At 44.3% G+C, this 14,246-nt stretch overlaps 1 protein-coding gene across 13 annotated transcripts in view; it reads right to left on the bottom strand.

The window, feature by feature from the left end:
* Positions 1-14,246, bottom strand: part of KANK1 (KN motif and ankyrin repeat domains 1) — a 156,930-nt gene that overhangs the window by 29,940 nt on the left and 112,744 nt on the right. For 9 of the 13 annotated variants that reach the window (XM_030920026.1, XM_030920032.1, XM_010364421.2 and 6 more), the window contains one exon: positions 2,792-5,452. In XM_030920026.1, the coding sequence (XP_030775886.1) occupies positions 2,792-5,452 (2,661 nt within the window). Of the gene's footprint in view, positions 1-2,791; positions 5,453-8,207; positions 8,785-14,246 lie in introns of those variants that run through there. The other 4 variants (XM_030920028.1, XM_030920035.1, XM_010364426.2 and 1 more) reach the window with 2 other exon arrangements.

Genomic DNA, 14,246 nt, shown 5'->3' with positions numbered 1-14,246 from the left:
GTGCACCCTGAGCCACTTGGTTTCTGAAAGCTTCTAAGTGTTGAGAATCTCCACTTTACTATACCAAGTTGCTTTAATTTTCAGTACACGTAACAAATGCCAGATAACAAAAATGGAACACTCTGCATTCATTTCCTAATTCATTCCTCATTGGAACTTGGTGAAAACACAAATATGATGTGTATTACAGAAATACTTTAAAGTTGTTCTTGTGTGCGCTGAGAGGGGCTGCCATTGTGACTAAATAAGTGCTGTTAAAAATATTTATTGTTTTGTTCACAAGTGCTGTAGGTCTCCTGTATTTTAGCTGATTAATTAGGTGTTTGCTAACAGGGTCGGATCTAACCAGTGATGTGTGGCATGTCAGCGTAACTGGAAATAGACCAAAAAACACTGTCACACAGCCAGACCAAATTTGCTCCCTGGTCTCCGTGCTCAAGGGGTCAGCAAATTACTTCAGTGTTACAGCTGAATATTTTTGGCAAGAATGTGAAATAGAAACCCCAGTTTGGGGAGGAGGGTAGAAGGCTGAGAACAAAATGCTTTTATAATGGATGATCCATTGTGCCATCTGTGTCTGGAGGTATTTAAGAATTTTATTTTGACTTCATCTGACATCATGATTTTTAAAAGGATGTCAAAAAGCAGACATAGCATGAGTTCCTGCACACTCTGTTTCAGTCCACAGATCATTTTAATCCTGTTTATTCTAAAATGACTTCTCTGTATGTTTATTAGACTCTTTGGATTCTAAAAGGCAAAACCCCACACATGAACTGTGACGTTCATTTTTTCTTCCACAACAAACTAACTGTCCTATAGCACAGATACTGAAAATTAACAATAATTGAGGTTTGAAAGTGGAAACCAGCCAGGCATGGTGGCTCATGCCTGTAATCCCAGCACTTTGGGAGGCTGAGGCAGGCGGATCACGAGGTCAGGAGATCGAGACCATCCTGGCTAACACGGTGAAACCCCGTCTCTACTAAAAATACAAAAAATTAGCCGGGCGTGGTGGTGCGCACCTGTAGTCCCAGCTACTCGGAGGCTGAGGCAGGAGAATGGCGTGAACCCAGGAGGCGGAGCTTGCAGTGAGCCGAGATGGCACCACTGCACTCCAGCCTGGGCGACAGATATAAAAATAATGTATTTCAGTCTATTTTAATCATTGCCCCATCAGACACTAATAGTCAGAAAGACTGGAATTTCTGTGGATGGCTTACTTAAATCTGTATTACACATTTTCAAGTAAAATTAATCTAATGCAAACTCTTTCCCAGGTCACATTGATTCATGAGAATTGGAGAGCCAGAAACAGAAGCCAGGCAGTGTGGTCCCAAGCTGAGGATAATGTTACACGCTGTGAGAGGCAGTGCACATGGTCACAAGCAAAATCAGGTTGGTGAGGCTCACAGGGAATTACTGTAAGTCATAAAATCATCCAGGTTGGTTTTCTGATTATTAGCTTCAATTTCAAGAAGGAAGGGTGAGCAGGAATCCCAATGAATACGAGAAAGAATAAGAAAGACAAAAATTTAAGTGCCTATCAGACCAGGTGCAGTGGCTCATGTCTGTAATCCCAGCACTTGGGGAGGCCGAGGCAGGTAGATCACCTGAGGTCAGGAGTTCGAGACCAGCCTGACCAATATGGTGAAACCCCATCTCTACTAAAATACAAAAAAGTGGCTGGGTATAGTGGTGGGCACCTGCAGTCCCAGCTACTCGGGAGGCTGAGACATGAGAATCGCCTGTACCCGGGAGGCAGAGGTTGCAGTGAACCAAGATGGCACCTCTACACTCCAGCCTGGGTGACACAGCAACTCTGTCTTTAAAAAAAAAAAAAAAAAGTAAGCACCTATCAAAATGAAGACTGGGAAAAGACTCCCTTCTCTCCACGTTCTTGCTCAAGGGTCCCTTCTTTGCCCACCTCATCTCAAACAGCCCTCACCCTGACTACTACCACTTGCTGTTCCCACAGCTGGAGTTAATTTCTTCACAGTATTTATCACCTCCTGACATATTATAGGTCTACTGTCTATCTCCTGCACCCCACCTAGAATGTAAGCACCACAAGGACAGAGGCTCTGTTCTTGTTTTGTTCACACTATCTTCACAGCCTATACCTATGCTTGAGACCGAGTAGGAATCCAAGTAATAATTTTTACTTCATATTTTTTTAGAGATGGAGGTCTTACTATGTTGCCTAGGCTGGCCTCAAATTCCTGGGTTCTAGCAATACTCCCGCCTCAGCCTCCAGAGTAGCTGGGACTACAGATGTGTACCATTGTGCCTGGCTCAAATTCAATAATTATTTGCTGAATTAATGAATGAATTAATGGAGTCTCTCCTCTCATAAACGTTTTAACTGAAAACATTTTATGCCAGAATTTCTAATTGATAATATACTGGTAATAGTGGGTACAAACAGGGTAGGATTTTTTTAAAGGCAGTTCTATAAATAATGAACAAGTAAATAACTGAAAGACAAAGAATAAAGCATCTTACCAAACTAGCGGCCCCAGAAGACAACCTCTAGGCCAGCCAACACCAGTTTACTTTTCTTCCAGCGTTAGTCCTCAGCCAGAGGCCAGTGAGGCTACCAGATAATAAGAATCAGCAGAGGTGCTTATGGATTTTGATTCTTAGTTTTCATTCTACAGATTACCACTCTAAAGCTTTCTCCATTTCTCCTCCAAAAATGGTTCCAGCAGTTAAAAAAATAATCCTTAGCTCCTGGGAAGACATTTTCCCCCATCCTTCCTCATTCCCAGCTCTTCAGGGTACCACCTACCTGTGATTTTACCCAGACTGGTTTTCTGGAAGTCAGGGTTCCTCAGCTCTTCAGTGCTTGCAGATTTCATGACAGAGTTGATAGACGACAGGGTGCTGATGAGCTGAGAGTTGAGGGAGCCAATCTGTGAGTGAGGCTCCCCGAAAGCTTCTGCCAGTTCACTATAGTTCTCAGCCAGCAGTGTCTGCTGTTCTGCCAGCAGCTTCTGGATGCGCTCAATGTAGTGATCCAGGCCGGTCGTCATTCCAGGTGGAGCTTGGGGCTGGGAGTTCTCCAGAGACTCCCCTACAGGGTCATCCCCAACCCCAACGCTCCTTCTGCTGGCTGTCAGCCCCACAGTCAACTGTGGTGACCCACAAGCTATGGTCCTCATTTTGAGACCAACCAGATAGTTGTCGTTAATATTTATCTGCCCCACACCTGACTCTTTGGTCTTCACAGCTGATGGCCTGTCAAACCCAGAATGGCCAGAAAGCAACGTTCCAACACCAATGGACCGCGTCTTGGTGGAGGAGTTGATGTCCTTGACACGGCCTTCTCCTACAGCTACTGTCCGCGTCTCCACAGTCTGGGTGCTGGTTTGCTTGTCCAAAGTGCTTAGGCAAGTGTTGGTGCAGGAATCTATGAGGGTGGCCGTCTCGGTGTTGGTGAACTGGTGCACCTGTTCCAAATCCGTGCTAGTGTCCTGGTCTGCGGTACGAGGCACTGCCATGACGGCAGCTTCCACTTGGCCAACAGCCTCAGTGTTCACGCCCCGGGAGGCACACTCCTTTGGAGAGCAGACAGTCACGTCAACAGAACAATCTCCACAACCGATAGACCGCACTTCTTTGAGATTCAAGTTTGTCTTGAGGAGTGTGAGGTCATTCACAGACTCCTCTGTGTTGCTGCCTGTTTCGCAGATGCTGACTTCCACACTCACACTCTTGTCACACATTTCCACAGACCTCCCAGCAAAACGGTCGTGCATTTCCACCCTCTCCTTAACAATCCACCAATTCATGGGCAGCTCAGGCCCTACGACTTTGTTCTTACATTCGGGCTGGCAGGAGATGCCTACACTGTTTGTTTCCACGGAGGTCCCAACGCACGTGTCCACCAGGTCTGTGTGACTGCCGACCATTTGGTCTCTGGTCTGCACCACCGCCTCCACCACCTTACTGAAAACAAGCGGCTGGGCCATCGTGGCTTTGTCAACCTTTTTCCTCGATCCAGCAGCCTGCAGCTCTTGTTTTAGTTTAGTCATCTCCCGGTCATGGGTGGTTTCTCTAAGCTGTACTTCTAGGCGATAGATCTTTTCCTTCAAGGCTTCTATGGTCTGCTGTTGCAGCTCAATTTCTTTGTCAGCTTCAGTTGTCACTCCAAGCATGGCCTCTGTCACACTGACCCCACAATTCCTCATCTCAATAAGTGACCCTACAGCTGCATCCTTACAGGACCTGGAGCCTCTGTGGTACACGATGATGTCATTCATGTTCTCTTCGGCACCCACAGCCACAGACCGGCACTCTCCATTCTCCCTGAACTCTGAGGAGGCCTCACAGCTGCTGTCCTGGATCTTCTGCTCCAGGGCTTGCATGTCTGCTGTAAGCTGCCGGAACTCCTTTATCCTCTGGGTGCTCTGTTCTACGCTCTCCATTTCTTCCTCCTCATAGTCGATGTATAATTCCCCGCCACTTCTTCGGGCCCGGGAGAGCTGTTCCAGCTGGGAGGCGTTCCCTGCACTGTAGGACCGCTTCCTCACACCACAGACATTGTTCTGGGATGCAGCCCTTTGGTTTTTCAGCTGTGAGGCCAACTGCCTTTTCTCTTCTTGCAAGACAGAGATCTTTACCTGGAGCACAGGGATGGTTCGCACCTGCTCCTCTAGTTCCTTCAGGCGTTTCAGAGCAATGGCCATCTGCTCACGGATGTGCTGCAGGTGCATAGGGCTCACGTTGGTCACTGGGGTGGAGATCCCTGAGCTCAGGGGGCTGTGGCGGATGGAGCTCCCCATGGAGGAAGTGGTGGGAGCAGCTGGGGCATAGCCACCATAATCCCCATTACCTTGGTATCCATTGTGAAGCTGGTGTATGGCAGGATTGTGGTTTCCAGAACCCACAAAAGAGGGGAGGGAGCTTGTGGAGCCCATGCCTCCAAAACTGGCCAGCCTGGGCCTTCTGAACTCACCTGGTGTCATCTGCATGGTGGCTCTCTCCTGTTCCAGTCTTCTCCGGGTCTCCATCAGTGTCTTGGTGACATGAAGGTTATGCTTTGGGAGTTGTGGTGAGGGAGGTGGCAGCTGTTGATTTTCTGGGATGGTAAGAAAAGGGAGTGACGTCTCTAGAGGGGCAGGTGGCTTTGAGATTGGAGTTGACGTAACTTGGCTTCTGGCTAGGAGGAAGTTGGGGCACTGCTTGTTGTCATCACTGTTGGAGGATGAGAGGGATTCGGTGGAAGTCCATATACCTTGCTGACCAGATGTGGTCCTGGGTTCTGGGCATGGCATGGATGGCTTCCGCCTCTTCTGGATGTTCAGTCTTTTGATGGTGTTTCCCTTCTGTATGTCATCCACATATTTGAGGAAATCTAAGTCTAGTTGATAACCATAGGGGGTCTCCACAAAGTAAGGGTCTTTTTGTTCCTTGTCCTGGTCTCCATTCAGAATATCATCTGCTTTTCCTAGAAGAGGGAGAAAAGAATATTATAATGACATGCAATACACATAATAGCAAAAACTAATATTTTTGTTTGTTGCAGTACAGCAAGCTGGTATGATTTTAAGAGTTGACACACCTATGTTGTAAACCTGGATCTACAACAACTGGGTAAGCAAGTTTTTTTTTTTTGAGACAGGTCACTCTGTCACCCAGGCTGGAGTTGCAATGGCACGATCTCGGCTCACTGCAGCCTCCGCCTCCTGGGATCAAGCAATTCTCCTACCTCAGCCTCCTGAGTTGCTGGGATTCTAGAGGCGCACCACCATGCCTGGCTAATTTTTACATTTTTAGTAGAGATAGGGTTTCACCATGTTGGCCAGGCTGGTCTGGAACTCCTGACCTTAGGTGATCCACCCTCCCCAGCCTCCCAAACTGCTGGGATTACAGGCATGAGTCACTGCACCTGGCCTGGGTAAGCAAGTTAATAAACCTCTCTGAACTTCAGTTTCTCCCTGAGTAAAAATGGAGATGCAAATATTTAACTCACAGGCTTAAAACAATGTAATGAGATAATGATTGTATTATTTTTAAAAATTTTATCTTAGATTCAGGGAGTACATGTGCAGGCTTGTTACATGGATCTATTGTGTAATGATGAGCTTTGAGCTTCTAGTGTACACATCACCCAAATAGTGAACACTGTACCCAATAGGTAATTTTTCAACCCTCACTCCCCTCCTTCCCCACTTTTGTAGTCTAAAATGTCTACTATTTCCATCTTTTTCCGTCTTTATGTCCATCAGTACTCAGAGATAATGATTTCAACGAGTCAAGCACACAGTAAGTCCTTACTAACTATTTTTAAAAGAATTCATTATAAAAGACACGAAAGGCCGGGCATGGTGGCTCACTCCTGTAATCCTAGCCCTTTGGGAGGCCAAGGTGGGTGGATCACCTGAGATCAAGAGTTTGAGACCAGCCTGGCCAACACGTGGTAAAACCTCGTCTCTACTAAAAATACAAAAATTGGCTGGGCATGGTGGCAGGTGCCTGTAATTCCGGTTGCTCAGGAGGCTGAGGCAGGAGAATCGCTTGAATCCAGGAGGTGGAGGTTGCAATGAGCCAAGATCGCGCCATTGCACTCCAGCCTGGGCAACAGAGCAAAAACTCTGTCTCAAAAAAAAAAAAGACATGAAAGCATTGTCCAGTAGATAATTTCATTGGTCATCTACAGTCTCTTGGAATATAGACAGCAGACATTAAGATTCCTGTTTTTCAAAGTGTTATCTGAGGCACACAAAAAAACCAAAAGTCAGCAGCAGACAGACAAAGTCAGCAGCAGAACCAGGAGGCCTGGGATGAGATGTCCCTGCCGCTGTCTTTTGCAGACTGGGCTGCTTTTCTAAATGGAGGCCAAGGGCACTTAGCTCCTGACTACTTCCACAGGATTACAATTTGCCTTGACACCTCCCTGGCTGAGAAAGCTGGGGCATGGGATATTTAGTGATTAACTCTGGCAGCAAGGGTACAAGCACACAGAAGAAAGACTTCAACTCCATTTCGTATTTTCCACTTCTCAGTTTCTCTCCTCATTTAAAAACAAAACCAAACCCTGTCTTAACTACAGGAAAAGTTTTCTCCGTGTTGACTTCTTTTGGACAAAACATTCCCTATCCCAGGAACACCTTGTTTTGTATTGTGATGAGTTCAAACAGATGCAAAGAATGAAGATAAGGGCAAAACCTACATACTCCAACCACTGGATCATGTGGCATTCAGTAAATACTACTTAAGGCTAAACCAGACATTTAAAAGAGGAAACACAAGAACCTTTCAAAGCACAGACCTTGTCGCTGACCTGGGCTATGCATTTCAAATTTAAAAACAAGGTCATTTTTATTTGTTTAAATTGTAGGATCAAGTCATGTGTTGTGTTTTCCCAGAGCCACACTAACAAGCCGTGCATTTTTAGAGCTATGGAAAGAACCCAAACGCAATGAGTGAAAATGTAAGCCATCAGTCTCCTTGCCCTCTTCGGAGTACACAAAACCACTTGACTGCTGTCAAGTTTGAAGGAACTTCCAGCAAACCTGGTTGCTGTCTGCCCTCCCAACCCCCAGCACTGCCGAACATTTACACCGCCAGTGTGAATGCTCTAAAGAACACTTCTGTCTCCATCTGCCCGCTTTCTTCCCAAATGTTGGAAAGAAAAGTACAAAAATAAGTTTGCCAAGCAGAGGAATAAAAAGGACACATATTCTTTATGTCCCAATTTAAAAGAATATTAAATTGTTCTACCTGTTCGATTCTAACACGTGTGGGAAGTGAGTTCTATGTGAAAGAAGTGCCCAGCAGCAGTCATGCCCTAGCCTAAGAATGGGAGGGCTGGCCGGGAGCGCTGTGCCTGGAAATTTGTGCTCATGTTCATAGTGCTCATGTTAATAGAATGTAGCTGTCCTTCTCTCTTTCCTTTTTAGTTTTCATCTCCACATGGAGAAGGTTATCACTCAAAATATGCAGCCAGACCTGTTTCCAGTACTGTCTGAAATTCCATAAACAAAGAGAAACTACAGCTTGGGTGTCAGACAGGCAGGCTCATCTGGCCCACCTGGGATGTGTGTGTGAGCCGGCGAGTCTAAGCTGGACCCCTGTAGACCTGTGGGTTCGCTGTGGTCGAGTAAAGTGGCCAAGCAGCGCGCAGCCTTCCCGGTCACCCTCGCCCAAGGCCCCCCGGGGATTCGGCCAGCGGTGACCGCCCCACGCCACTCGCAGCTCACCTACCAGGTGGCGCCCGCTGCGCTCTCTGCCGGTCCGCGCTGCACCGCACACCAGCTTGCTCCCAGCTCACCCGGACCCAGCCTCAGACGTCCTCGATCCTCACCCCATAAGGAAGTTTCAACATTCGTGGAAACTTAGCCAGCCACGCACAAATGCCATAGGCTGAGTTTTCACCAATGAAGTCTCCCTCCGGCTGCAGTGACACCACCCCCAGCACACTCAGCTGTTCCGCATTCCTTGTTTTCTTAATGAAAACAGGAAACCGGGATCTTCTGAAAATGTGTGTTCTTCACTCCAGTTTTGCCAGTTGATTTTTAAATAAAGCTAGCACTTTAAGCATCTCTACAGAGAGGCTCTGTGTTTCCTATACTAGTCACTTCTTCATGAAAGAGTCTGTGTTCTCCTGCTCAGCCCTCGGTCACCTGAGGAGGTGCAGAGGCACAATCAGCCCCACTGTTCTCTGTGGGTTCTCAGGGTCCCAGCAGCACTCACTGGTTTCAGAGCACTGCAGGATTCTGCTCAGCCCTGGGCTCATGACACGTGGCAAGTAGTTACCCTTTATCACTAATTTCAGCTGAGCCTTTGCCACTGATGAAAGCTTCTTCTTAAAAAATGAAACAAAAACAAATCTTTTTTTCCAGATACAAAAGTAGTACACGCTTGTATAAAAAAAAAAAAAAAAAAGCCATATACAGATAATTTAAAGAACGTAAGAAAAGGTACTCAGATCTTACCATCTAGTGGCAAGCGTTAATGTTTTGGTGTAACTCCTAGTTTTTCTATGTATTTATTAACATAGCTACTTTTCCCACTTAAGGATTTTCAGTAGGAAAGATGAACTGATTCAACATCAGTATTTAAAACACAACAAAACATATCACAGTTTTTACCAAAACCTAACTGGTCCATCTTTAGTTATTTCTTTAGTTCACCTTGTAGAAATCACAAAAGACATTGATCACGCTGAATTACCCCTAAATGAACTTTGGACTTCTGGGAATCAGGAGAGGTTAGAATTTAACCAAGTTAGGCTTGCTTATTTCCTAATACTGCTCAAACCAGGCTACCCAAAAGACTTGTAATTCAAGCTTCCTTCTCCAGCAAGTAAAAAAGTGAGATGTGTTTTCAAGGTGTCATTTTCACAAACAATTGTCCATGGTAAAAATTATTCTACAATAAAACTACCCAGTGTCATTTTTTTTTAATATCCTGCTTTCTAGTGTATGTTTGCATACATCAACATAAATTAGGCATTTATGAGTCCCTGATTTATTTCCAAACTTTAACAAGACCAAAAAACTTTTTTGTCTTTTGTACCAGACTGTAAGCATGCAGACAGCAAAAAATTTAATTAAAAAATATTTTTTTTTGCAGGGAGCGCTAGCTCAGGCCTGTAATCTCAGCACTTCGGGAGACCGAGGAGGGTGGATCATCTGAAGGTCAGGAGTTCCAGACCAGCCTGGCCAACATGGTGAAACCCCATCTCTACTAAAAATATAAAAAATTACCCAAGCATAGTGGCGGGCACCTGTAATCCCAGCTACTCGGGCTAAGGCAGGAGAATCGTTTGAACCTGGGAGGTGAAGGCTGCAGTGAGCTGAGAACACTGCATATATATATATATATATTTTTTTTTTCATTGCTTCCTCTCCCAACCACACACCAACTATCAATATGCTGGGAAGAAAGGAGATGTTTAACAATGTTTACTGAAGGAATAAATAACTGAATATATAGTATAACATAATAATCTTGCTAGAGTACAGTGGCACCATCTTGGCTCACTGCAACCTCCGCCTCCCTGGTTCAAGCGATTCTCCTACCTCAGCCTCCCGAGGAGCTGGGATTACAGGCGCATGCCACCATGCCCAGCTAATTTTTGTATTTTTTAGTACAGATGGGGTTTCACTATACTGGCCAGGCTGATCTCAAACTCCTAACCTCAGGTAATCTGCCTGTCTTGGCCTCCCAGAGTGCTAAGATTACAGCTGTGAGCCACTGTGCCTGGCCAACAGTATAAGAGAATAAACTTTGAAAAACATCTTGATGCTCTGAAGACAGAAGTTGTTTGTTAAATATTACTGTTAAGGACATTTCTTACATGATACTATTTCAGTTGTTATCTTTAGGTTGTGGAATTATAGGTGATTTTTATTTTGTTCTTTATATTTTATAATTTTTACAACACATGGGTATTTGTCCTTTTTTTTTCTGAGACAGGGTCCCACTCTGTTGCCCAGGCTGGAGTGTGGCGGTACGATCATGGCTCACTATAGTCTGTATCCCCTGGGCTCAAGTGATCCTCCTGCCTTAGTTTCCTGAGTAGCTGGGAACTACAGATATGTAGCACCATGCCTGACCATTTTAATTTTTATTTATTTATTTTTATTTTTTATTTTTAGTAGAGATGCGGTCTTGCTATTTTGCTCAGGCTGGTCTTGAACTCCTGGCCTCAAGCCTCTCCCACCTCAGTCTCTCAAAATGCTGGGATTACAGGTATGAGCCACTATACCTGGCCTGGGCATTTGTCTTAAAATATATTACAAGAAGTCACTGTTTGTTTGGAAGGCAAAATGGAATTGATTGCAATAAACTGAGAAAGTTCATTTGGGAGGTGAATGAACGGGGGTGGCCATGGCAAAGACAGCTTGATGTTCTTTAGTATACATTATCCCCTACTTACACACTAATGGGGGCAAATAAAAGTCTATACGCAGAAGTGTCATGCAGTATATCCCAGGAACCTCCATTAAAAAAACACAGAAATAATTCTTTCATCTATATTATTTGTGCCTTCCTCCATCCTGCTGCCTGGAATGCAGATTTGATGACTAGAACACTACTGTAACTTTGAAACATGAGTTCATATCTAGGGGTGGAGGAACAATGTACTACAAGGAACTTGGGCCTCAAAGGACTTTGTGGATCAGAGCTACTATAACATTCCTGAAAAGCTTACCTCTATACTTTTAAGTGAAAAAGATACAAAGGTATATTTTGTTTTAGATATTGTTTGTTTTGGTCTTGTTGACTTGGCATTACACTGAATCCTAACAGATACTGCAGTTCTTCCCCCATTCCCTCTCAAAAATTAAGACTAGATCTTAAAAAGGAGAAAGATGCTAAATGATTAACTGGAAAAGTGTTACAATAAAACTTAAATTATTAATTCAGGATGAAGAGGAAGTATAAAAACAACAGTTTTGGCTGGCAGCGGTGGCTCACACCTGTAATCCCAGCACTTTGGGAGGCCAAGGTGGGCAGATTGCCTGAGGTCAGGAGTTCAAGACCAGTCTGGCCAACATGGTGAAACTAGGTCTCTACTAAAAATGCAAAACATTTAGCCAGGCATGGTGGTGTGCACCTGTAAGCCCAGCTTTTCAGGAGGCTAAGGCAGGGGAATTGCTTAAACCAGGAAGGTGGAAGTTGTAGTGAGCCAAGATCACGCCACTGCACTCTAGCCTGGGCGACACAGCGAAACTCTATCTTTAAAAAAAAAAAAAAAAAAAAAAAGAAGTTTTTTTAAAAAAAAACTCTACCTGGGTTATAAAGAGACTCTCAACTGCTTTAAAAGTCTTTTTGGACTAACAGAACTATGCCTGCTTTCGCACAGTCAAAATTCCACTGGCTATATCTGCAACTGAAATCCTGAGAGTAACAGCTTCCAACTAAATATTCTGGAATTGGAGGGCTGTCCCTGGTGTTTACAAGAATTTTTTGAATGTCTGGAAATCCAGCGGTGGAGACTGCTCCTGGCACCACCTCTACCTTCATTATATAAACATTTATTGAAAGCTTAACTAGGTACAGAAAATGGTCCTATTCAGTGTAAGGAGTAGGAGGAAAAATTTATAAGAAATAAGATACAGTCTAGCTGAGAGATGACTACCAAACACCCTTAACATAACACTAATTGAGACCAGTTACAAAGGCATATGTCAACAATGCAGGCCGGGAGTGGAGACTCATGCCTGTAATCCCAGCACTTTGGGAGGTCAGGGTGGGCAGTTCACTTGAGGTCATGAGTTTCAGACCAGCCTGGCCAACATGGTGAAACCCTGTCTCTACTAAAAATACAAAAATTAGCCAGGTATGGCGGTGCATGCCTGTAATCCCAGCTACTTGGGAGGCTGAGGCAGGAGAATCGCTTCAACTTAAGAGGCGGAGGTTGCAGAGAACCGAGATGGCACCACCGCATTCCAGCTTGGGCAACAGAGAAAGACTCAGTCTAAAAAAATCCAAAAAACAACAACCCTGACCCCACTCTGAAAAACCAAAACACAATGCAGTATGAAAGTATGTAAACTAGTGATCAGAACAGAACCAAATTAACCAGAGATGAGTTCTGAAGACAAGGTAAATGACAGAGTAAAAAGGTGAAGGGCTAGGGCAGAGCCTGTTGGTGCTGCTGGAGGAATGCCAAGGTTAGACAAGGAGAAGACGATGAGGACAGGAGAGGCCACCAATCTCACAGCCTGGAGCAGGGCAAGTTTTTCCACTGAAACTAGGGACTAAAAGGCATCAACGAAGATTGTCTTGACAATTGTGTGTGTGTGAGACTGAGGTAGGGAAAGAGGCTAAATTCAATGGGACCAGTTAAAATGTTATAATACCCAGGGGGCAGTGTAGACCGAATAAAACATTTATTCACACATTCAACTTACATTTATAATTGATATTGATAATAAAGGTACATGAATTAGTATCTACTTTCTATCTCTGTCTCTCTCTATCTCTCTAGTTTTCTATGGATCTTCACTTACTATTTAGCATGTACTGTTCTAGGAGCTGGGAACACTGAACAAAAGGGACAAAGCCTCTGCTCTCGCAAGGCTCACAGTCTAGTGGGGAGGGGGTGCATAGAAAAGTAATTAAAGGCAGAAGTGAAGCAAACAGCTACATGACAGCTGTCATTGCCAGAAATTATACCAGTGTCTCAAGGTAAGTGGATGGACTGCTAACTAACACTGGGCTCCATGTCGTCTTAGGTTGGCATCATCTCTGAGCAAATTTACTCCCAGACACCAAGGGTCACAGAGTCCATTTCCTCCCTCTCTCTCCCAACTAGTTTGCACAGTCTGCAATTTGCCACTTTTGAGTAAAAAATGCCACTTTTGAGTAAAAAAAGCATTCAATACTTTTCTACATACTCTACCACAAGGAGCCATTCTTTAACATGAGCAAAAAGCACTGGGGTGAAATAATGTGTCCTGTGGACTTTATAACGGAAGAGACTTTGATATTATTACTTTATCTATTAATTAGGACACACTGACTTCTTTGTTCTGATTTCACTGCTGCACACTCTAGGCCCAATTACTTACTGATGGTGCTGTGAAAAATAATTACACTCTTGTGCCACAACTTTCACACACTATTTATGTGCTTTTCTTTGCCAGATACCACACCTGACTGTTGAAACTGAAGAACTTTGCTAATTCCCATTAATGTTATTGTCCCCTCTCAGATGAGGCATGAAGATTTTGCCTGAAGAGCTGAGTCAGTCCTAGAGAAGTACATAATTATCACAGATTTCCACATTTAAAAGCCCCAGAGTGTAAGCATCCTGCTGTTCAAAGCAGTCAAAAAGATTCCACGTCAGCAGGAAAGCAAAGTAGGATGAACTCAGGAAGACAGGCAAGTTCTCATGAAGCTAATTACTCAGAGTATGAAACTAATTAAGTTAGCACATCAACTTTTCCAAGAGTGGAAAGTGTTCTAAGAAGACAGGGAAGTACAACAGCGTCCTTCTGAACGGGTTTAGCAGCTGGCATCTCCTGATGACACTGTTTGCATTAAGCTCTTTGAGACCCAGTAGCTTCGCTTCCTATATCAAATTTGTGTGAGGAACACCATTTGTTAGAGAACACGCAATAAAAAGGGTAGCAATATGAGTGTTCCTCCTTCTGGTTTAAAAGAATGTATAGCAAATGAGATTTTCTTTTGCTCTTGCCTTTACCAAAGAGTTATTTTTAAGCCTGCTCTTTTTCCTCCCAGGTAAAACCTACTCATTCAGTCATTCAAATGATGGGCACCTG

This window comes from Rhinopithecus roxellana, chromosome 16 (assembly GCF_007565055.1).
Source record: "Rhinopithecus roxellana isolate Shanxi Qingling chromosome 16, ASM756505v1, whole genome shotgun sequence".
NCBI classification, from domain to species: domain Eukaryota; kingdom Metazoa; phylum Chordata; class Mammalia; order Primates; family Cercopithecidae; genus Rhinopithecus; species Rhinopithecus roxellana.
The sequence above is the reverse complement of the archived record's forward strand: the minus strand, read 5'-3'. Positions and strand labels throughout refer to the sequence as shown.